We start from the raw sequence: 24,952 nt of genomic DNA, 5'->3' as shown, positions 1-24,952 counted from the left end.
TTTTTGATAAGGCATGGTGATAACCTCTGTAATTCTTATCAATTTGTTCTGTAAGGAAATAGTATCATATGATATGATACTATTAATAGTGTATTAATATTAATAATTAATAATATTAATACATTATGATACACTTAATTATGATGGAACACTGGCATTGTTGGTAAAATTCTGTGACTTTATGTAAACAGGTCAGTCATATGATAATACTAATATTGATGATCAGATGTATTAGAAGGTTGAATTAAAACCTTCCTAGGATGTAATGCCAGAGAAACTAGATTTATCTAATTATCAGCTAACTTCCATTTTTCAAAATTTATTTTAATTGGGGGATAATTGCTTTTCAATGTTGTGTTGGTTTCTGGCATACATCAACATGAATCATACCAGCTAACTTCTAAATCAGTTCAGTTCAGAAGCTCAGTCGTGACCAACTCTTTGGGACCCCATGGACTGCAGCATACCAGACCTCCCTCCAACTCCATCACCAACTCCCGGAGTTTACTCAAACTCATGTCCATCGCATCAGTGATGGCATCCAACCATCTCATCATCTGTTGTCCCCTTATCTTCCTGCCTTCAATCTTTCCCAGCATCAGGGGCTTTTCCAATGAGTCAGTTCTTCGCATCAGCTGGCCAAAGTATTGGGAATTTCAGCTTCAACATCAGTCCTCCCAATGAATATTCATTGATTTCCTTTAGCATGGACTGGTTGGATCTCTTTGCAGTCCAGGGGACTCTCAAGAATCTTCTCCAACACAGGAATCTTCTTCAAAACATCAATTCATGGTTCACATACTGTTTAAGCCTGGCTTGGAGAATTTTGAGCATTACTTTACTAGTGTCTGCAATGAGTGCAATTGTGCAGTAGCAATTTGAGCATTCTTTGGCATTGCCTTTCTTTGGGATTGAAATGAAAATGGACCTTTTCCAGTCCTGTGGCCAGTGCTGATTTTTCTAAATTTGCTGGCATATTGAGTGCAGCACTTTGACAGCATCATCTTTTAGGATTTGAAACAGCTCAACTGGAATTCCATCACATCCACTAACTTTGTTTGTAGTGATGCTTTCTAAGGCCAACTTGACCTCACATTCCAGGATGTCTGGCTCTAGGTCAGTGATCACACCATTGTGATTATCTGGGTCATGTAGATCTTTTTTGTACAGTTCTTCTGTGTATTCTTGCCACCTCTTCTTAATATCTTCTGCTTCTGTTAGGTCCATACCATTTCTGTCCTTTATAGAGCCCATTTTTGCATGAAATGTTCCCTTGGTATCTCTAATTTTCTTGAAGAGATCTTTAGTCTTTTCCCATTCTGTTGTTGTCCTCTATTTCTTTGCATTGATCGCTGAGGAAGGCTTTCGTATCTCTCCTGGCTATTCTTTGGAACTCTGCATTCAAATGGGAATATCGTTCCTTTTCTCCTTTGCTTTTCACTTCTTTTCTTTTCACAGCTATTTGTAAGGCCTCCTCAGACAACCATTTTGCCTTTTTGCATTTCTTTTCCATGGGGATGGTCTTGATCCCTGTCTCCTGTACAATGTCACGAACCTCCGTCCATAGTTCATCAGGCTCTCTGTCTATCAGATCTAGTCCCTTAAATCTATTTCTCACTTCCACTGTACAGTCATAAGGGAAGGGATATTCATATTAATACTATTTCTGTGTCAATTATATAAATACTTAGCTTAATGTAGATGCTCAAAGAGAAGCATTTTGCTGTAAGAGAACTTAGGTGAAGGGCCAGGTACTGGCCTGTACAGTAAAGGGGCTGGGGTCTCAAACTTTGCACATTCCAAAGAAAGGACTGGCCCTTGGCCAGCTTCAGATAACCTCCAAGCCCTAGAATATCTTTCTTGATATGTGTATCTTTGTATACCTGGCCCTTTGGGTCATGACAGAGAGTTAAATACCTCCCTGTTATAAGGAAGGACCATTATCATTACATTTGGCCCACTTGGATAATTAGTATAATGGCTCCATTTCAAGATTCTTAACTAAATTAAACCTGCAAAGTTCCTTTTTGCCATGTAAAGTAGTTGGGTTTTTGGAAATTAGGATGTGGACATCTTTGGGGAATGATTATTCAGCCTACCACACTCCACAAAGTAAGCACGTGTAAGAGAAATTACTTCTGAAAGGTGACACCCACCCAAGCATCTGTGTGTCTGGTAACAAGACAGTGTGGGACCGTGTGCAAGGGGAGAGCACCTGTGCTGTCTAAAACAGGGCAGTCCCTGCTTAGAACTGGTGACTGTTGCTGTGTGGGAAGGTTGGCCTATAGCTGCCAGAGAAGTCAGGAAACTAAATGTGTGTATAAAATAGCCCAGTGTTAAAATGTTGACAACTTATTCAATTAAAGTTTAAAGATAAACTGTGGGGATCAAACAAAGCAAAAGCAAATCTGGTGTTCTCTGTTGTTTACACCTTGACAATGATAATAAAACTTTGAGCAAAGTGTGGAGATAACTTTGCTGTTCCCTCACTGAAGGCTGGGATTGCCTCCCTCCCCATGAGAAAAACAATACTTTATAATAGTGCAAATGTAATACAGAAAGTGCTCCTGCATCTAATCCTTATGACTGCTGTGTAAGGTTGGTTATACTCCCCATTTTCAAGGGAAGAGCCTGAAGAATTAGAAGGTAAAGGGCTTGTCCAAGGCCACTGAGTGAGGGTGAGGGGCAAGGCTAGGGTTTTAACCCAGGTCTTTGCCTTCCAAATTCTATCCTTTATCCACTTAGCTTTTTTTCACTTCCTTTTATGTATAACTAAATCTTGCTAAATTAATTAAACAAGGAGACCATTAGACTGATGTGTCTTTAATGCTGTGGTGATCTGGGTAAGCAAACTGAAATCTAAGCCTGTAAACATCTCAAGGTTATGAAATCAAAACCCAAGGACAACCAGCAGCCAACTGGGCTTTAAGCTATAGCCAGTCAATGCTTTCTTTGCTTTCCTTCTGCCTTTTCTGTATAAAAGTCTCCCCCCACCTCCAGCCCCTAGACTCGCCTTGGTGGCATGCTCCTGACCACTTCATTTTTGGTGCTGCCTGATTTGGGTCAGTCATTGCTGAAATAAACTCTTGACATTTTAAAATATGCCTTAGTTTATCTTTTTTAAAAATTAATTTTATTTATTTATTTGGCTACAATACCCAGGATCCTTTGTTGCAGTATACAGACTCTAGTTGTGGTGTGCAGGCTCAGTAGTTGAGGTGTGTCGGCTTATTAGTTGCTCCGTGGCATATGGGATCTTAGTTCCTGAACCAGGGATCGAACCCACATCCCCTGTATTGCAAGGCGGGTTCTTAACTACTGGACCACCAGGGAAGTCTCCTGCCTTAGTTTATCTTTTAAACTAAGTCTTTTAAACATTCTCAACACTTGCCATGTATCAACCACAAATTGGCACTTGCCCTGGGTGCTCGCCATCTACTTCTACAAGGATTAAACCATGTGCCACTGAAGCTGATGACTTCCAACACCCCCTAAAGGAGTTCAGGGTGGAAAGCAGAAATGAGGCACTCAGTGCTCCGGGATCCTGGCAGCACAGGTCTTTAGATAGTTAGATATTCTCAGGAGCTGACTTTATGAGCCCAATTCTTACATCTTCTCATAATGATGATTGTTTCTCATGACTAGCAGAAGCTTCATGACACCAGCAGAAACTTTCTACAGAAAATATGTGCTTGATGGCACATACTCCCCCTTTACCAAAATCACATATATACTTTCTTTTCCCTCTACCTCTTTGGAACAGTTTCTCAGAGCTATCTGAGGTGCTGTCTTCTGGGCTGCAGTCCTCATTTTGCCCCAAATAAAACTTAACTCACAACTCTCATGTTGTGCAATTTTTTTAGTTGACACTGAAGAAAGAATTCATAGTGCCAGGACTCTATCTCAGGCCTGTCCGTGCTGATCGTGCTCAGCCGCCTCTCCAGTGGACTCTGAACTCTCTGCTTACTGCCTGTGGGAACGACAATGGAAGGATAAGACCCCCTCTGGACAGGGGAACCTTGAAGATCATATCCAGGTTACTCATAGCCTAAGAAAAAACATACACTAATCACCCCTGCCTCCGGACAGTATCTACCGGAATGTAACCACAGGCTTATCGGTTATTAACTGGTTGGAATGTAACCGCGGGCATATTGATTATTAACTGTTTGATCACATAACACGTGAATGATGGGGTTATTGTGATTGTATTTACCCTTCCTTTGTAAGTCTCAAGGAATTTGGGGTGGTGGGTTCGGACACGTACACATGGGGTATAAAAGGTTTTCACAAATGCTGCTCGGGGTCCTTGGCTAAGAGGAGACTGCCTTGGGCCCGCCGGTGTAATAAACTGCACTCCACTATCTGCATTGTCCTTCTGAGTGAGTTTGTTTCCCAGAAAGCGTGGCTATAACAACACATGCCAGTCAGTTGCTCTTAAGAGTTTTTCATATAGGTCCTGCTGTTTCACTGACTCAACTTTTCTCACAGAGAGGTACAGGATTATATGGTGTCTTCCCAGCTCTGTTCATAGAGCCGCAGATAACAGCTCAAAGGGAGAGGATGGAGTCCTGGAGAGAGGAAGAAAATAATTAGGATCCAGGTTATATCTGTCGACTAAGAAATATAGTCACAACCTGAAAATAGAGTTATTTTATTTGGTGGGAATATTTCGGACTGTGAGCCTGGGAGCGAGCATCTCAGTAGTTTTGAGAAAACTGCTCCAAGGAGGCAAGAGGGGAAGTCAGGCTATATACACACAAATTTGCAACAAAGGGAACAGGGAGTCTGAACATCAAGATCAGGTATCAAGGAATTTAGCATTCTATGTATGGAAGATGCAAGCCTCTGGGCTCACTGAATTCATTCTTTTCATATGCACCTCAGCTGTCTTGGGCTAATCTTGTTTCCTAGTTCACCTTGCTTCTTGCATTCCCCCAGCTCCTTAGCAATCATCCCGGGGCGGCGGGTGGGGGTAGGGGGGGTAGGTGGTGGCAGCATCCCCTGTATTGCCTTGAGCCCTCATTCACATTTTGAGGCCAGAAATTGCTAATGGCTGTGACATTTCTTGTTTATTAGTATGGCAGGAGATGCTTTCATTTCACATATCCAAACCTGAATTACTGTCCATGTGCATCAAGAAAATGCATTTTCCACTATTCTTGCATTTTAGGTAAGCATGATAAAACCAGCTCATATTTTCCCTCCTCCTTCAAGAGAAATTTAGAAAGAATGTGTAGTTCCATTTTTAAGCAAGGGCTGTGAAGATCTGCAATGTGAGAGGTCAGTGCAGAGAATGAACAGGAATGCACTCTTTCTTTGACATCTCATTTTAAAGTCTCACTTCCCATTTCTTAAACTGAGCGGGCCTCTTGATCAGCATTTCAATCTCTCTTCTTTCCCCTCCTGCAGCTATATTTTGTGTACACCAAACACTTAACAGTTGTTAGCCATTAGTCAACTTTTACTATTGATTATTTTTCCTTTGTTACTTTTTTTTCCTTTGAAAGCTTCATTCAGCACTCTGGCGTTAAAAAAGCTTGGCATGAATAAAAACAACATAATTCTCCCTCTTTCTGACTCTGTGAGAAGCCAACACCAGAACAAGTTGCATACATCTTCTGTGGCTAAAACGACTTTTAAAACTTGTGGCTGTGCTCAGGGTACTGAAGAAGGATGTGCAGAACACCGAAAGAGGGCCATTAGTCAGTGAGTAAACTTTCCTGGGCAGATATTCAGGGAGGATCTGGAACATTGAATTTTTGTCTTTGTTGTTTCCTGTTTGCTGCCAACTACAAGTCACAAACTGGGTACAAATTTCTTAACCTTTGGCCAGCAGCACTCAATTTCATGCTCTCTAATTTATATGTAAACAAAGTTGCAAATTCATCTAATTATATTTCCCTCAAGTTTTTCCACCTTATTATGGAAGGGATTGTTTTGCTTGCGATTTATTTCACTCCGGTTAACTCTTGACTTTCTGGACCATTCCGCAGCATTTCCCAGGAAATTACAACTTGTAACAATAACCACCCATTCTGCCTCATCTGAGCACCAAATTATAGCTTCCCAATCTTAGACTTGCTTAGAGCTGAAAACAAAAGCTTGAAGACCCTAAATCAAAATTTGTAGCGCCATTTGAAAAATAGTAATTAGTAGCACAATCTTCACCAAATAATCATAATAATAAAGAGAAATGGGGAAGAATCAAGTGGAGGCAAATATGACACTGAGAGGTATCTATAAACCTCTCCCAATAGAAAGGAATCGATAATAAATTATTGCCTGCTGTATCTGTAAACAAAAGATCTAGCCACCACCTAACCGCCGCCTCAAAGGTGAGCCCCGAGGGAAATCAGGAAGGAAATGAAGAATGCCTGCAATCTAGCAGTCATCAGACCGCAGCCACTCCTGACTGGACGGTGTAGCCTAAGAAAACTCAGGATGTAAAAACACAGGATACTGGCCCCAGGTAGCTGAAGTGCATATCAAAGAAATGAGTTCAGTTCAGTTCAGTTGCTCGGTCCTGTCTGACTCTTTGCAACCCCATGGACTGCAGCACATCACACTTCCCTGTCCATCACCAACAGACAGAGCTTGCTCAAACTCATGTCCATTGAGTCGGTAATGCCATCCAACCATCTCATCCTCTGTCATCCCCTTCTTCCCTTCTCCTCCTACCTTCAATCTTTTCCAACATCAGGGTCTTTTAAATGAATCAGTTCTTCATATCGGGTGTCCAAAATATTGGAGTTTCAGCTTCAGCATCAGTCCTCTCAATGAATGTTCTGGACTGATTTCCTTTAGGATGGACTTGTTGTATCTCCTTGCAGTCCAGGGGACTTTCAAGAGTCTTCTCCAACATCACAGTTCAAAAGCATCAATTTTTTCGCTCTCAGCTTTCTTTATAGTCCAACTCTCAAATCCATACATGACTACTGGAAAAACCATAGCTTTGACTAGACAGGCCTTCATTGGCAACATAATGTCTCTGCTTTATAATATGCTGTCTAGGTTGGTCATAATTTTTCTTGGAGTAAGCATCTTTTAATTTCATGGCTGCAGTCACCATCTGCAGTGATTTTGGAGCCCCCCAAAATAAACTCTGTTTCCACTGTTTCCCCATCTATTTGCCATGAAGTGATGGGACCGGATGTCATGATCTTAGTTTACTGAATGTTGAGTTTAAGCCAACTTTTTCACTCTCCTCTTTCAATGTCATCAAGAGGCTCTTTGTTCTTCTTTGCTTTCTGTCATAAAGGTGGTGTCATCTGCATATGTCAGGTTATTGATATTTCTCCCAGCAATCTTGATTCCAGCTTGTGCTTCATCCAGTCTGGCATTTTGCATGATATACTCTCCATATAAGTTAAATAAGCAGGGTGACAACATACAGCCTTGGTGTACTCCTTTCCCAATTTGGAACCAGTCTGTTGTTCCATGTCCAGTTCTAACTGTTGCTTCCTGACCTGCATACAGATTTCTTGGGAGGCAGGTCAGGTGGTCTGTTATTCCCATCTCTTTAAGAATTTCCCACAGTTTGTTGTGAGCCACACAAGTCAAACGCTTTGGCGTAGTCAATAAAGCAGAAGTAGATGTGTTTCTGCAACTCTCTTGCTTTTTTGATGATCCAACAGATGTTCGCAATTTGATTTCTGGTTCCTCTGCCCTTTCTAACTCCAGCTTGAACGTCTGAAAGTTCACGGTTCGCATACTGCTGAAGCCTGGCTTGGAGAATTTTGAGCATTACTCTGCTAGCGTGTGAGATGAGTGCAATTGTGCTGTAGTTTGAACATTCTTTGACATTGTCTTTCTTTGGGATTGGAATGAGAACTGACCTTTTCCAGTCCTGTGGCCACTGCTGAGTTTTCCATATTTGCTGACATATTGAGTGCAGCACTTTCACAGCATCATCTTTTAGGATTTGAAATAGCTCAACTGGAATTCCATCACCTCCACTAGCGTTGCTCATAGTGATACTTCCTAATGCCCACTTGACTTCACATTCCAGAATGTCTGGCTCTAAGTGAGTGATCACACCTTCTTGGTTATCTGGGTCATGAAGGTCTTTTTTGTACAGTTCTTCTGTGTTTTCTTGCCGCCTCTTCTTAATATCTTCTGCTTCTGTTAGGTCCATACCATCTCTGTCCTTTATCATGCCCATCTTTGCATGAAAACACAGGATACTGGCCCCAGATAGCTGCATATCAAAGCAATGATTTCAGTGAACTCAAACTCTTGCATCTTTCCATAGATAGAAAAAACTAAATTCTTTAACTTGAGATAGTTTAGTTTTCTTTTATTAATAGTAATTTTCTGTTCCAACTTCCTGGTATCCTTGCAAAAACTGTGAGGCTGCCAGAGTTAATACCGTGACGGGCGGCCTGGACCTAAGTTTTAGCTTCCCCCGAAATGGTAAGATTCCCTACCCCCATCAGGTAACCTGGAGCCAGCCAATCAATATGCGCCCAGTAAGAACAAAGGGAGAGCTGAAAAGCCCGCGAAAGTCTGTACCGATAGAATTACTTTGCAAACATGTAACCAATCCGCTTAAGCCAGCTACTAACCGCTTTTGCATATCTTATAAATTTGTGTACCAAGCTTGAGCCAGGGCTTTTCTGACCCTGCACCACTGTGATGTTTGTGGCAGAAAGCCCTGGCTCGAGACAGTAATAAACTTCCCTTTTTTTGCGAGTTGCATTGTCTTGGAAGCCTTCTCTCTTCCCGCTCGGGGATTCGGACATCAGGCATAACATTTGGGGGCTCGTCCGGGATCCCTTGACAGGGAGAAGAGAACGCTTACAGGACAAAGGGGAAGGATAAATAATAACACCGGTGCTCAGGAAGCAGGGGGAGCAAGCTGGCGTAAGGCCGGGGCCAGCGGACGCGCTGGGCGGCAGCCGACTCCGCGAGAAGGCTTTTTTATAAAGGGGGAGCAAGCCGGCGTAAGGCCAAGGCCAGCGGACGCGCTGGGGGGCAGCCGACTCCGCGAGAAGGCTTTTTATAAAGGGGGAGCAAGCCGGCGTAAGGCCAAGGCCAGCGGACGCGCTGGGGGGCAGCCAACTCCGCGAGAAGGTTTTTATAAAGGGGGAGCCAAGCCGGCGTAAGGCCAAGGCCAGCGGACGCGCTGGGGGGCAGCCGACTCCGCGGGAAGGAAAGTTCCTCTCCCGACCCCGAGCCTGGTGAACAGCGGACGTCATTCGGTAAGGTGAATCTGCTACCGGGAGGCAAGAAAATTCAGGGGGCCCGAAAACCCAGCGCTGTGTCGTCGGCCGACGTTTGTTTGTCCGTGTGTTTGTCTTTGGCTCTCCGTGTTTTTTGTGTGTGTGTGCCGGCATTGTCTCTAGTCTCGTTCTCTTCTGGTGCATCGTTCTTTCTCACTTCTGACTTATTCTCTCTCTTCCTTACCGTTTATTCTTTGACCATGGGGCAGGGAGAATCTACCCCACTTTCTCTCATGACTGACCATTTTTCGGATGTCAGGGCCAGGGCCCATGACTTGTCTTTGCTAGTCAAAAAAGGTAAATTAATAACTCTTTGTTCTGCAGAGTGGCCCGCCTTTCAGGTTGGATGGCCTCCGGAAGGCACCTTTCAACCGTCCATCATACAGGCTGTGAAGGAGAAGATTATGGCTCCTGATCCCTGGGGCCATCCGAGTCAAGTCCCCTATGTCATGGTCTGGCAGGATCTAGTAGAAAATCCGCCTAAATGGTTAAAACCTTTTGTTTACAAACTTCCTAGTTCCTCCAGTTCACAGGTCCTGGTGATGGAGACCCCCCCGGAGGAAACCAAAAAGAAAGAGGACCCAAAACCAGTCCTTCAGGAATCATCTTATCCAAACCTGATAGATCTAGAAACGGAGATAAGGCCTCCGCCATATGTGCCCTCCTTGCAATCCCCTCCGAGGAGAGAAGCTCCCACAGGTGAACCGAGAGGATTAAGAGGGCCAACGGGAACCGACCGTGAGGGGGGACCGGCATTGGGGACCCGGGGGAAAACTAAGGGAGATAGGGGTAAGCAAGACCCTGGGGACCCAGAGTTACCTTCATCCACTGTTCAGGCGCTCCCCGTCCGAGTGGGACCAACTAACCCGGACGGAGAGCGAACCTATCAGTACTGGCCCTTTTCCACGAGTGACCTGTACAATTGGAAGACCCAAAACCCTCCTTTCTCAGAGAAGCCCCAAGGCCTCATTGACCTCTTAGATTCCATTTTGTTTACTCATAATCCCACCTGGGATGATTGTCAGCAGCTGTTGCAGGTGCTCTTCACCACGGAAGAACGGGAGCGAATTCTGGCAGAGGCGCGGAAACGGGTACCAGGGGTCGACGGGAGGCCAACCGCCCAGCCTCATCTTGTGGACGAGGGGTTTCCTCTGTTGCGGCCTAACTGGGATTTTGAGCGGGTGGAAGGTAGGGAGCGTCTCCGAGTGTACCGCCAGACTCTAATGGCTGGCCTGCGGGCTGCAGCAAGAAAGCCGACAAATCTGGCAAAGGTAAATTTAGTAAGGCAAGAGCCCACTGAAAGCCCGGCAGCCTTCCTAGAGAGGCTGATGGAAGCTTTCAGGCAATATACACCTATGGACCCCCAGGCTGAGGAGTCACGCGCTGCAGTTTTGTTAGCGTTTGTGAATCAGGCAGCCCCAGATATTAGGAAGAAATTACAAAAGGTAGAGGGATTGGGAGAACAGACAATACAGGATTTACTGAAAGTAGCTGAAAAGGTATTTAATAATAGGGAGACCCCAGAAGAAAGGGAAGAGCGAATTCGGCGGGAGGAAAGGGAATTAGCGGAAAAGATCAGGAAAGAAGAGAGGGAACATAGGGCGAGGGAAAACCGGAAGAACCAGAAGGAGCTAGCCCAGATTCTTTTTGCGGGGTTAAAGGCCGGAACAGAATTGAGGGAACCTCGAGACCCCCGGACGGGAGAAAAAGAAAAACCAAAAAGGCAGGCCCTAAAGAAGGATCAGTGCGCCTACTGCAAAGAACAGGGGCACTGGAAAAACGAGTGCCCCAAGAGGGACTCAAGGAGAGGAATGACCCAGAGAGAGAAAATCCTCCCCCCCGGAACTCGAGTTCTATATGCGGGGGAAGACAGTGACTAGGGGAGTCGAGACTCGGCACCCCTCCCCGAGTCCTGGGTAACCATACATGTGGAGGGGAAACCCGTTGGCTTCATGGTGGATACTGGCGCCCAACACTCTGTTTTAAATCAAAAACTGGGACCAATGTCTAAGAAAGCCAGCTTAGTGCAAGGAGCCACGGGGACAAAAAGATATTGTTGGACCACAGAACGGAAAGTAAATCTAGGGACCCACCAGGTGTCCCATTCGTTTTTGGTGATACCAGAATGCCCAGCCCCTCTACTTGGAAGAGACTTGTTGACTAAAGTTAATGCTCAGATCCATTTTGACCCAGGGGGAATGTCAGTCACGGATGGACTTGGACAACCGATACATGTCTTGTCCCTAGCCTTAAGGGATGAATACAGACTTTTTGCGCCTAAGCCCTCAGAGACCATAGCACTAGATGTACAACCGTGGGTCCATAAATATCCATTGGCCTGGGCAGAAACAGCGGGAATGGGACTAGCTAAACAGAGACATCCGGTCGTCATCGAGCTAAAGGCCGAGGCAGTTCCTGTGAGGGTGAGACAGTACCCTATGAGCCAAGAAGCTCGGCGGGGGATCACTCCCCACATTCGACGGCTCATGGAGGCCGGAATTCTCAGGCGATGCCGATCCCCTTGGAACACCCCCTTACTGCCGGTGAAGAAGCTAGGGGGGACAGATTACAGACCTGTCCAAGACCTGCGAGAAGTCAACAAACGGGTGAGTGACATACACCCAACTGTCCCTAACCCGTATACCCTCCTGAGCAGTTTACTGCCTGAGTACACTTGGTACACTGTGCTGGACTTGAAGGATGCCTTTTTCAGCCTACCCCTGGCAGTCCAGAGCCAAGAGATATTTGCCTTTGAGTGGACTGAGGAGGAGGGCCAACCAGTAGTACAATTAACTTGGACCCGCCTCCCACAGGGGTTCAAGAACTCCCCTACCTTGTTTAATGAGGCTCTGAGTGAGGACCTCTATGAATATCGGGCTTGCCACCCAGAGGTCATTCTGCTACAATATGTAGATGACCTTATGTTGGCTGGAACCACAGAGGAAGCTTGCAGCCGTGCCACTGGGGACCTATTACAGACCCTAGGCATCTTGGGGTATCGCGCTAGCGCAAAGAAGGCACAAATAGCCCAGCAAGAGGTCACCTATTTGGGGTATAAGATCAGGCAGGGGCAAAGGTGGCTAACCCAGGCCATGAAAGAAACAATATTGCAGATACCAGAGCCCAAAAACCCCCGCCAGGTGAGAGAGTTTCTGGGGACTGTTGGATATTGCAGACTGTGGATTATGGGGTTTGCTGAGAAGGCCCGGCCCTTATATGAGGGAAGTAAAGAGACCCCAAAGTGGACTTGGACTGAGCCAATGAAACAGGCTTTCCAGACACTCAGACGGGCCCTACTAGAAGCCCCAGCCCTTGCCCTGCCTAACCCAAATAAGCCATTCCAGCTGTTTATAGATGAAAAGCAAGGAATAGGAAAGGGGGTCTTGACTCAACAATGGGGACCATGGAAGCGGCCGGTAGCATACCTTTCGAAGCGATTAGACCCGGTGGCCGCTGGGTGGCCCCCTTGCCTTCGCATCATTGCAGCTACAGCCCTCCTCGTCCGCGACGCTGACAAGTTGACTTATGGACAGCAACTCTCGGTTTACACCCCCCACGCCGTGGAAGGGGTTTTAAAGCAGCCGCCGGGTAAGTGGATCTCCAATGCCCGCTTGACACACTACCAGGCCTTGCTGCTCGATGCCCCACGGGTGCGTTTTCAGACCCCTTGCTTCCTAAATCCGGCCACGCTCCTACCCAACCCAGAGAAGGACAGCCCTCTCCATGATTGCAGTGAGATACTGGCTGAGGCCCTGGCGGCACGAAAAGACTTAACTGATGTACCCCTAAGCAACAGTGAGCTAGTATGGTTCACCGATGGGAGCAGTTATGTAAAAGATGGGCAAAGGAAGGCGGGAGCAGCCATAGTTGATGATTCAGGGCAGACGATATGGGCTGAGACACTACCCCCAAACACTTCTGCACAAAAAGCAGAATTGATTGCCCTGATACAGGCTCTGGAGCAAGCCAAAGGGAAGAGAGTCACCATTTTTACTGACAGCCGATATGCTTTCAGCACTGCCCATATTCAAGGTCCCATATACCAAGAAAGGGGATTTCGGACAGCTGAGGGAAAAGAGGTCAAAAATCTGCCTGAGATTCGCAGGCTCTTGGAAGCTGTCCAACTACCCCGGGCAGTAGCTATAGTACATGTCCCCGGTCACCAGAAGGGAGAAGACCCTAAGGCGCTGGGCAATCGTGCTGCTGATGCGGCCGCTCGAGAAGCGGCTAGCCGGGACTATGCCGCCCCCATATTAGCCGTGGGACTTCCACCCCCTGGTATGGGGACCTTGCCACCAGTTCCCGAATATTCCCTCCCCGATCTCGCCTGGATCAACAAGGATACCACCCTCCAGAAAGATGACCAAGATGGATGGTACCGAGACCAAAACAACAACCTGATCTTGCCTGCCTCCCTGGGTCGTCACCTGTGTGAACACCTGCACACAACTACACACTTGGGAGAAAAAAAGACCCTAACACTTCTCCAGATGGCCTGCCTGAGGTTCCCTCGTCAAAATGTAACTGTACGAGAGATAATTCAAGCCTGCAAAGCGTGCCAGCTGATGAGGGCAGAGAAGAAGCAGCACTCGGGAACGAGGTACCGAGGGGAAAAGCCAGGGCAACATTGGGAGATAGATTTCACCGAGGTAAGGCCAGGCAAGTATGGGTACCGCTATCTGTTGGTACTGGTAGATACTTTCTCGGGGTGGGTGGAAGCTTTCCCCACTAAGGGAGAGACAGCAATAGTGGTTGCTAAAAAGATCTTAGAGGAGATAGTGCCTAGGTATGGGCTGCCAGTGACTATGGGCTCTGATAATGGACCTGCCTTTGTGAGCCAGATTGTACAAGGGCTGGCCCAAGCTCTGGGGACGAAATGGAAGTTACATTGCGAATATAATCCCCAGAGCTCAGGACAGGTTGAGAGAATGAATCGGACCCTAAAAGAAACTTTGACAAAGTTGGCAATAGAGACTGGCGGGGACTGGGTGACCCTCCTCCCCTTTGCACTCTTTCGGGCACGTAACACCCCTTATAAGCTGAATCTTACTCCTTTTGAGATTCTGTATGGAAGACCCCCTCCTGTGTATCCTATTTTCAAAGGAAAATATCTGCCACCCCCTACTTTGGGACAATTCCAGCAAACTCTGATAGCATTAAGTAAGGTGCATAACCATGTTTGGAAATTGATTCGAGAGATACATGAGGGCCAAAACAAGAGGGCCCTCCCCTCACATAATATTGGCCCAGGTGATTGGGTTTGGGTAAAACGACACCAATCTAAAGTATTAGAACCTAGATGGAAAGGCCCTTATGTTGTTCTCCTTACCACTCCTACCGCTGTCAAGGTCGACGGGATTGGACCCTGGGTTCATTGCAATCACGTGCGGCAAGCCACATCGGAAGAACAAGAAAAAGCGCGAGCAGAATGGAAGGCGAGTCCTCACCCGTCAAATCCTTTGAAACTGAAACTTGTCCGCTGGGAGACCTCCTAATTCTCCTGCTGATGGCAGCTCTCATCGACCCAGGAGCGACCAGTCATAACCCCCATCAACCTGCTAAGATCACATGGAAACTCAACGACGGGCAAACTCATGAGCTGCTCAATGAGACCTCAGGAATCCACCCTCCAAACACCTGGTGGCCGGACCTGAACTTCGACCTCTCAAGCCTCTTCGCAAAGCAGGACGGTCTCCATGATAAGTACTATAGGGATGGGATAAAAAACCATAGGTTGGGGTTTTGGGCTTGCCCGGGCTATATAAAAAATAACTGGAAAACCTGTGGTGGCATAGAAAGCTATTATTGCAGGAGCTGGAGTTGTGTGACCTCTTGTGATGGACCCCAGAGGTGGGATGTCGGAAACAGAGATCTAGTTAGCTTCACCTTCAAGGACCGTAGACACCAGGGGCCTCAGGTACGAGTACGATTTAACCAGGAACGGGCGAAGAAAGAAAACCGCTGGACCTCAGGACTGACTTGGGGTTTTCAGCTCCACGTAAATTGGCCCGGCCCCTACCCAGGCGAGCTTTTAATCATTAAACAGGTTATTGAGCCGGTGCAGGTACATAGTTTAGGTCCCAATCTGGTCAAAGCATTACAGGGGCACAAGGCGACCCCCAAGCCAACCCCCTTCAGACCAAGCTTGCCAGGAACATTTAACATCTCCTCTACCCCTAGCCTCAGAGGCAAACCGACAGAAACCCCTGGCCCTCTGGCTGTTACCATTAGCTCAGCAATTCAGGACCCCCTATGGGCCTTAGTGAATGCAGCCTTTACGGTCTTAAACCATACCAACCCTAATGCAACCCAGTCCTGTTGGCTTTGTTATAATCTTCACCCCCCCTTCTATGAGGCCATAGGCCTCAATGTCTCTTACTACTTATCTTCAGGCCAGAACCCACCCCCATGCCGATGGGAAGAACGCAAGGTTGGCCTCACAATGAATGAAGTTTGGGGACAGGGACTCTGTTTGGGCACAGTGCCACGTGATAAAACTTCCCTCTGTGCCCGGACTATTAGTAACCTACGCTTATATGGCAAAAATTGGATTGTGCCAGAGGTTGGGGGCTGGTGGATTTGTTCACATACTGGGCTAACCCCATGTTTAAATGTGAAGGTTTTTAACCAGAGTCAAGAATTCTGTGTTCTGGTTGCTGTAATGCCAAAAATCTTATACCACTCTGAAGAGGTTATGTACTCACATTGGGACCGAGAATTGCCAAGACAAAAGAGAGAGCCAATCAGTGCGATCACCATGGCAGCCTTGTTCAGTCTTGGGCTGGCAGGAGCAGGGACAGGAATAGCTTCACTATCTCTGCAAGGCCAAGGGTTTTCTTCCCTACGAGCCGCCATAGATGAAGATATAACTCGCATAGAAGAATCAATCAGCCACTTAGAGAAGTCTCTGACTTCCTTGTCTGAGGTGGTCTTGCAGAATAGGAGAGGATTGGACTTGATTTTTCTCCAACAGGGTGGGGTCTGCGCGGCTCTGGGAGAAGAATGTTGTTTCTATGCAGACCATACAGGAGTGGTAAGAGAATCTATGGCAAAAGTAAGAGAAGGGCTGGCGCAACGAAAGAGGGAACGGGAGGCCCAGCAGGGATGGTTTGAGTCTTGGTTTCAACGCTCCCCCTGGCTGACCACCTTAGTTTCCACCCTCCTGGGCCCGCTTATAGTGCTATTATTAACACTCACATTTGGCCCTTGTATTTTAAACCGGCTAATGTCATTTATTAAAGAACGTCTAAATACCATTCAGATTATGGTATTGAGGCAGCAATATCAGATGGTAGCTCAGGATGAAGAGAAGGATTCCTCTACAGGAACAAGAAGACAGGGAGGAATGTGAGGCTGCCAGAGTTAATACCGTGACGGGCGGCCTGGACCTAAGTTTTAGCTTCCCCCGAAATGGTAAGATTCCCTACCCCCATCAGGTAACCTGGAGCCAGCCAATCAATATGCGCCCAGTAAGAACAAAGGGAGAGCTGAAAAGCCCGCGAAAGTCTGTACCGATAGAATTACTTTGCAAACATGTAACCAATCCGCTTAAGCCAGCTACTAACCGCTTTTGCATATCTTATAAATTTGTGTACCAAGCTTGAGCCAGGGCTTTTCTGACCCTGCACCACTGTGATGTTTGTGGCAGAAAGCCCTGGCTCGAGACAGTAATAAACTTCCCTTTTTTTGCGAGTTGCATTGTCTTGGAAGCCTTCTCTCTTCCCGCTCGGGGATTCGGACATCGGGCATAACAAAACTGCTGTATATCCTGCCTTCCTCTTTGCCTCCTGGGAACAGTTATTTGAGACGCTGTCTTCTGGGCTTGAAGTCCTAAGAATGTCTGCCAAATAAAATGTAACTGTCAACTTTTAGGTTGTTCATATTTTTCAGTCAATATAATTTTTATACTTTTCCCATCCCAAAGAGGAGACTGCTATTTGCATATCTGATATGGGCTTAGTCTATAGTTTTTGTTTTTCAAACTCCATTCTCAAGGGGGACTATCCTCCCAAAGTCAGCCTGAGTTCTATGGAACCTTGTGTGTTGGCCGTTGTATTCATTTCCTGGGGTTGCCATAACAAGTTGCTACAAACTGGATGGGTCAAAGCAATAGGAATTTATTATCTCACAGTTCTCAAGGCTAAAAGTCTGAAATCAAGGTATTGGCAGGGTCATGCTCCCTCCACAAGTTCCAGAGAAAGATATTTCCTTGCCTCTCTCCCAGCTTCTGGTGATCACAAGCAGACTTTAGCTTTGTTGGCTTGTAGACGTGTCCTTCCAACCCCTACCTCTGCTTTCACTTGGCATTCTCCTGGGGATCTCTGTATATTTCTTCCTCTTCCTGTAAAGACACCTGTCATTGAAATTAAGGCCCAGCCTAATCCAGTTTGCCTTCATCTTAACCAATTATATCTACAAAGACCCTGTTTCCAAATAAGATCACATTCTGGGGGTTCTGGACAGATATGAATTTTGGGGAGACACTGTTCAACCCACAGCAGTTGTTCACTGATTTAAATTTAGTGTACATGATGACAAATGTGAGTATTTTGATCACATATCTGAAAGTTTTGTTTATTCAGTTATCTCATTTTAACATTTTGAGGATGGAGACGCCTATATATTTTAGGGATACTATCAAGTTTGGTAGATAGAACCCATCCTGTCCACTGTTCACATGTGGACAGTGTCCAGGCCTTTTCCATGTGTCTAGTGCAAGCAAATAATATATTGGACCAATCAAGGAGAAAGCTAAGGACTGCTCAAGCTATGATTATTTTAGGGTTTTGAAATGAATTGTGAATTCTTTTCTCTCTGAGTATGGGTAGGATATGGAATTTTTAAAAAATTGTCCTTTCTTACTATCCTAATTTTCTTTAGTAGAATAAAAGAAGAAGGAGGAATTAAAAGGCTACAGCGGTTGTTCCAAACTGCCTTTCTAAATTTGAAATGGCACCATTTTTAGAGCATGGTCTGTCTTCATTAAAGTCCCTGAGAAGAAAACAGGATATGGATTTTGAAAAGAAATTTTATTTTTATGTTTCCTCCCATGCCAGTCACTTTCAAGTTCACCATATTTCTGAATTGTACTTATTAGTCATTCAGTAACTACATTAGCTAATTCAGTAAATTAGTAGATTAGTTAAGAAACTGAAACATAAATTAATCAGTGCCGTTTCAATCATCATACTCTCTGCAGTTTCAAACATCATAATATTTGTACAATATGAAAAGGATATCAGATGACTGCTAGGATTATCTGCTTTGAAGAGATTTATTAAGTTTGCAGTTATTTTACTTACAATGTCGAAATTAATTTCTTTCAGATTCTTAGAAATCAACACACTTGCAAAGATGTCATTTTTGTTTCTAGGCATTTTTTATAGATATTCACCTCACAAAAGGAAAAGCACTTCAGGCAAATAATTAATTCAGGTCATAATAACCTAATTTTCATCTATTTTTAAGCCAAATCAATGGTTATTTGTTTGAGAATCTACATATACCACTGACTGTTCTAGACACCAGTTGTATAGGGGAAAAAGCAGATCTTACTTGAATACTTTCCTGGTAGTTCAGATGGTAGAGAATATGCCTGCAATGCAGGAGACCTGGGTTCAGTCCCTGGGTTGGGAAGATCCCCTGGAGAAGGAAATGGCAACCCACTCCAGTATTCTTGCCTGGAGAATTCCATGGACAGAGGAGCCTGGTGGGCTGCAGTCCGTGGGCTTGCAAAGAGGTGGACATGACTGAGCTACCGACACATGCACTCGAACACGAGGGCTCGTATTCTAGTAACGTGTAGTCAGGGAGACAGACAGCAAGCAACAACAGCGAATATGTATCATCTTGGGTGCTCTCAGACTGTGACGTGCCATGAAAAGATGGGAAGCAGAGTAGGAGGATGCTGAGAGAAACAGGATGGTGGCTTTTCTTCAGAGACTTAAAGGAGTGAAAGAATAAGCACAGAGCAGAGGTGGACTTAATGTGAAGCAAATGAAGCTGAAATTTCAGAAACTTTCACTTACAAGGATCTCTGGGAGTGATGGGAGGTGCTGGACGCTATCGATTGTTCTTATGCGGCGGGGAAACTGGATTGCTGTAAGAAAGCAGGTGTATGTAAACGTTTCTGTTAGGATGCTGAAGATACTGCCAAAGAAAGTAAATGATTACTCCAAAGTAATCTCTGGAACTCCAATGATTTGCTGTAATTTCTATTCTCAGTCTTAATAACTATTAACCTAATTTTGTATTTGTGGTTTTATTTCTTAGTTTCTAAGAGAGTGTTCCCTGCCATAATTATATAAGCTTCAGTTGCCAACCAACCTTTATCTACTCCAGACATGGGATTTACAGGGCAAGAGAGCGGCAGACAAGATGGACAACAAGGAAGCCTTGTGAGTGTGTCTGGAGCCCAGTTTGTAGATGAGGTGGCAGTGGTGGGGGTGGGGACAGGAGTCACAGATCTCTTTCAGAACTTTGGGTTTCTTTCTCATTAAGTTTTAAAGCCAATTAAAATTGAGATCTGAGGAATCCTTTGAATAGAATTGCTTCCACTGCTCTGTGGAGTTCGAGTAAAGAGTGGCAAGAGCAGAAGCAAGGATATATGGTAGGAGGACACGAGAAACCCAGCCCAGAGGTGACGGCGGTTGGGGCTGTGTTGGTGGTAGCAGAGATGGCAAACAAAGCCAGCATTTGGGGTGTGGTTCTAAAGCCGGCTGAGCATACTTACAAACGGACTGGGTACAGTTAATAAGGAAAAGAGAGGAGGCAAGGAACATGCCAGTGTTTTTGTTTTCAAAAAAGAATGGATGGAGGTTGCCATTTACTGAGCTGGGGATTTGAATCAAGAGTTCAGCTTTGAAGATAGTAAGTTCAAGATAGACATCCGAATGGAGATATAAAGTGGGTTGTTGGTTATATGTATCTATCATAGTAATCATGTCATTTAATCCTCAATGCAACCCTATTATTTCTGCCTAAAAGTTAAAAAAAAAGTGGTTTAAATGTTATCCAATATCATCCAAAAATCTATGGCAATTCTAAGACTTGAACTTAGATCTTCTTGGTGTCTGATTTCTTGTTCTTCCCATTGTGTTATCGTTCTTCACTTTTTCATTCTTTTTTCTCTCTCTCTCCCTTTTCATTCATTCATTCAGTATATACTTATTAATCCACGCTCCAGTGCTAGGTATTAGGTTACAAACATGAGCAAGACATGGTCCCAGCCTTCAGTTCACCTATGATCTTAGTAACCTTTTGGATAGATTAAAATGTAGAGGAAACAAAACCCAGTTAAACTGGTAACTTGACATTTCCTTGAGTCTAAGTAAGCATAAATTTTATTTATTTATTTAAAATTTATTTTTATTGGAGTATAGTTGCTTTACAATATTGTGTTAGTTTCTACTGTATAGCAAAGTGAATCAGTTATATATGTATAGCTGATTCACTATATATATATATATATACACATATACATCCCCTCTTTTTTGGATTTCTTTCCTATTTAGGTCACCACAGAGCACTGAATAGGGTTCCCTGAGCATACAGTAGGTTCTCATTAGTTATTCATTTTATACATAGTATCAATAGTGTACATACGTTAGTCCCAATCTCCCAATTAATCCCGCCACTTGCTGTCCATATGTTTGATCTCTACGTCTGTGTCTCTGTTTTGCAAATAAGATCATCTATACAATTTTTCTAGATCCTACATATATGTGTTAATCTATGATATTTGTTTTTCTCTGTCTGACTTACTTCACTCTGTATGACAGTCTCTAGGTGCATCCATGTCTCTGCAAATGACCCAGTTTCATTCCTTTTTCTGGCTGAGTAAAAATCTGTCATATATATGCACCACATCTTCTTTATCCATTCCTCTATCAATGGACATTTAGACTGCATCTATCTCCTGGCTTTTGTAAATAGTGCTGCACTGAGTACTGGGACATGTGTCACTTTGAATTATAGTTTTCTTTCAGTATATACCTAATGGTGGGATGGGTGGGTCATATAATAGTTCTGTTTTTAGTTTTTTAAGGAAACTCCATACCATTTTCTACAAATAGCTCATGCAGTTCAATATAAAAAAAAACAAACAACCCAATCAAAAAATGGAAGACCTAAATAGACATTTCTCCAAATGGCCAATAAACACATGAAAAGATACTCAGCATCATTCATTATTAGAGAAATGCAAATCAAAACTACAATGAAGTACCACACCAGTCAGAAAGGGCATCATTAAAAAATCTACAAACAATAAATGCTGGAGAGGGTGTGGAGAAAACAGAACCCTTTTGCACTGCTGATGGAATGTAAATTGATACATCATAAGTTTAAAAAAATAGAACTCATAGTAATTTTCTGGGGGAAAAGAAAATTACTAAAATTAGCATAAATTTCAATTTTAAGACACTGACTTTAGATAGAACAGATAAAAATTATCTTAGAATTCAGAAAATGCAGTGCTTAACATTTATTGGGCCCTGTTAGTCTAAGCCCTGGTGTGCTTCATTTCCTTTAATCATCACAACAAACCTTTGAGGTAGCTGCTATTGTTATTTTTTTATTCTTACAAATGAGGAAACTAGGTGTAAAGAGGATGTCAAATGGCAAAATGAGGAAGCAAACTCAAAGTATCCAATTAAAAGGGGTCACTTAATCATTTTGCTAAACTGACTTTGAGTCAAGACTTGTGTTCTAGCCCAGATTTGGTTTCTAACTTTGGGATTTCTTGAGTCTTTGAACCTTATCATCTTCATTGGAGAAGTTAGATTTCAAAATCTCTGGGTATCTTATATTCTCGACCAAGATTATAACAATAGTTACTACATTTTATTGTGAGATAAACTCGTTTAGAAAATGACTGGACAATAAATCACCATTTATTCAATACCTACTATGTGCCAGGTTGTTAGGTGCTTTTATATAGCTTATATACTTCAGTAATCACAATACCCTACAAAGGTCAGATTTGTTAAATGTGTGATAGATGAGGAACAATTAATTTGCTGAAGGTCAAATAGCTGGTAAGCTTTGGAACTAGACCTAACTCTGTTCTAACATGGAATCCAAATTCCATAGACTTTACACCATTTTGGTTTTCTCCAGAAAAGTAGGGATTATCTTAGATGTAAAAACTCAAAAAATGTCAACTCTCAGAAAAAAACAAGACATTTTTGGAAGTGTTGAGTCTAGTTAGCAGAAAAGGGTGTTAAAATGTTAAAATGATTTTTTTTTTGCCACAACTTCAGCCTAGTGTGTGAATCTCAACTAACTTAATGTCTTTGTTTGGAAAGCTTTTTGTAGACAAGAACCTGTCAAGATTCATTCATTAGGAGAATCTCAAAATCTATAAATTTACCTTTTCCAGACATTTCCTATCAATAGAATTATACAATATGAACTTCCTTAGGAAGTTCAGATGTCACTAATATCATATTGTGTAAATTATCCTGCAGGCACAAAATGTTTAGAAATACAGTCCCATTCTGAGCCTTTTTGGAAGTCTACATAACAACTTTAATTGCCTAAAGGGCCACTTATGAGCATGAAGTATAGTGATACTTATGTACATCAGTATTCTTAATTTCATTCTTAATAAACTGAAGAGGAAAGAATAATATAATGATCCTTATCACACAGTACCAACAGTTATCAATGTATTGCCAATCTTGGCTCATACATATTAATAACTTCCTGTAGCCTGCTCCTTACAGTTTTTATTTTTCAAAGCTTTATTGAGGCGTAATTTACACTCCATAAATCAATCCTTTGTAAAATTCAGTGAATTTCAGTAACTTATAGTGTTGTACAACCATCCCGATAATCCTGTTTTAGAATACTTCTGTTACTGCAAAAAAATTCTCTCATGTCCATTTGCTTTCAATCAACCTCTTACATCCAGCCCCAGGAAATCACTTATCTTTCTGTGCCTTCTGTATCTAGAAATTTGCCTTCCTTCATATTTCATATAAATAGAACATCATGCAATGTTTGTAATTTTGCATCTAGTTTCCTTCACTTAAAAATTGCTGTTTCCATTAATATTTTAATGTTTGTTTTATTTTTATTGTTGAGTAGTATCGCATTATATGGATATACCTTCTTTTGTTAATAGCAAACAGTTAATTAGTCTAATTCCTTTGAATGTTCATACAAATTTTAGAATCAGCTTGTCTATATCAACAATATTTCCTACATAAATAACATTAAATCTGCAGGTCATTTTTGGGAGAATTGACATAATAACTATATTGAATCTTTCAATTCATGAAACAAGTATGTTTCTTTACTTAGATGAAAGAGAAGAAAGTGAAAGTTGCTCAGCTGTCTGACTCTTTGTGACCCCATGGACTGTGTCCATGGAATTCTCCAGGCCAGAATACTGGAGTGAAGCTGTTCCCTTTGCCAGGGGATCTTCCCAACACAGGGATCAAACCCAGGTCTCCTGCATTGCAGACAGATTCTTTACTAGCTGAGCCACAAAGGAAGCCAAGAATACTGGAGTAGGTAGCCTATCCCTTCTCCAGGGGATCTTCCCAACCCAGGAATCGAACTGGGTTCTTCTGAATTGCAGCTGGATTCTTTACCAGCTCAGCCACAAGGGAAGCCCTTATTTAGATGAGGTTTGATTTATTTCATAAGTATTTTATGGTTTTCAGCATATAGATACAATTAATGTCTTGCTGTTGTATACCTCAGTATTTCATTTTTGAAGAGAGCTGTTGAAAATGATGTTTAAAGTTTAAATGTTTTAAAAATTTAGAGTTTCAAATTTTCATTGCTAACATATAAAAAGAGGATTGAGTTCTGTATTTGATATTGTATCTTACAATCTTGCTAGCTCACTGAAAGGTATTGGGATTCTTTTTTTTTGTGGAATTCTTGAGATTTTCTATGTAGACTTTTGTGTTATCTGTGAATAGGAACAGTTTTATTTCTTCCTTTCTAGTTTTGTATGCCTTGTGCTTATTTTCTTGTTTCATTACATTGGCTAGAACTGCCAGTATGATGAATAGAAATGAATAGATCGGACATCTTTGCCTTGTTCCTGATCTCAGGGTAAAGCAAAAACCATGATTTATTTATTTATTTTTTGGCCTCACTCTTGTCACGAACAAAGCAGGACAGTGTGGTCAGTGGCCATAGGCTGGGAAACATCATGCACTACCTGACCGGTGTATACCTGTGCTAATCACACTTACTGGAGGATTGGGCACTGTGTTTCCCATTTTGTTTATTTGTTTTGTTGTTGGTTTTTATAGATGCCTTTTTATTAGACTGAGTAAATTCCCTTCTGTTCCTAATTTTCTGAGAGTGTTTGTCATGGATGGTTGTTTAATTCTGTCAAACGCTTTCTCTGTTTCAAATGATATTATCACAGTTTATTTCTTTACAGTGTTTATTTGGTAGATAATGCTGATCTATTTTCATATTTTAAACCAGTCTTACATTCCTGGGATATCCTCTGTTTGGTTATGGTACTTACAGTACTTTTTATTTTTCTTTTTAACTCTGCTTTAATTCTGTTTGCTTATATTTTATTGAGGACTTTTGTGTCATCCTGGCATTGGTGGCTATTGATTTTTTTTCCCCTTGCTGGTTGGATTTTTCTGGTTTTTCATATGTAGAGTAATTTTAAATTGTATCCTATGCATTTGAACATGATGTTATGAGACTCTGTTCTTGTTTAAATATCTTTGACAATGTTGAAAATT

The 24,952-nt window shown here is 43.2% G+C and overlaps 1 protein-coding gene across 1 annotated transcript; it reads left to right on the top strand.

Annotated features, from left to right (window-relative positions):
* Positions 1 to 10,204: 10,204 nt before the first annotated feature.
* Positions 10,205 to 14,608, top strand: LOC122703789 (the record flags this gene model as incomplete). Its single annotated transcript, XM_043918252.1, is given in 2 exon segments — positions 10,205 to 13,483; positions 13,565 to 14,608. Coding segments are annotated over 2 exon segments (4,323 nt in total), but the record flags the coding sequence as incomplete, so codon positions are not given.
* Between the last annotated feature and the right edge of the window lie 10,344 nt (positions 14,609 to 24,952).

This window comes from Cervus elaphus, chromosome 11 (genome assembly GCF_910594005.1).
Source record: "Cervus elaphus chromosome 11, mCerEla1.1, whole genome shotgun sequence".
Taxonomy (NCBI): Eukaryota; Metazoa; Chordata; class Mammalia; order Artiodactyla; family Cervidae; genus Cervus; species Cervus elaphus.
Note: the sequence above shows the minus strand (reverse complement) of the source record. Positions and strands in the feature narration are given on the sequence as shown.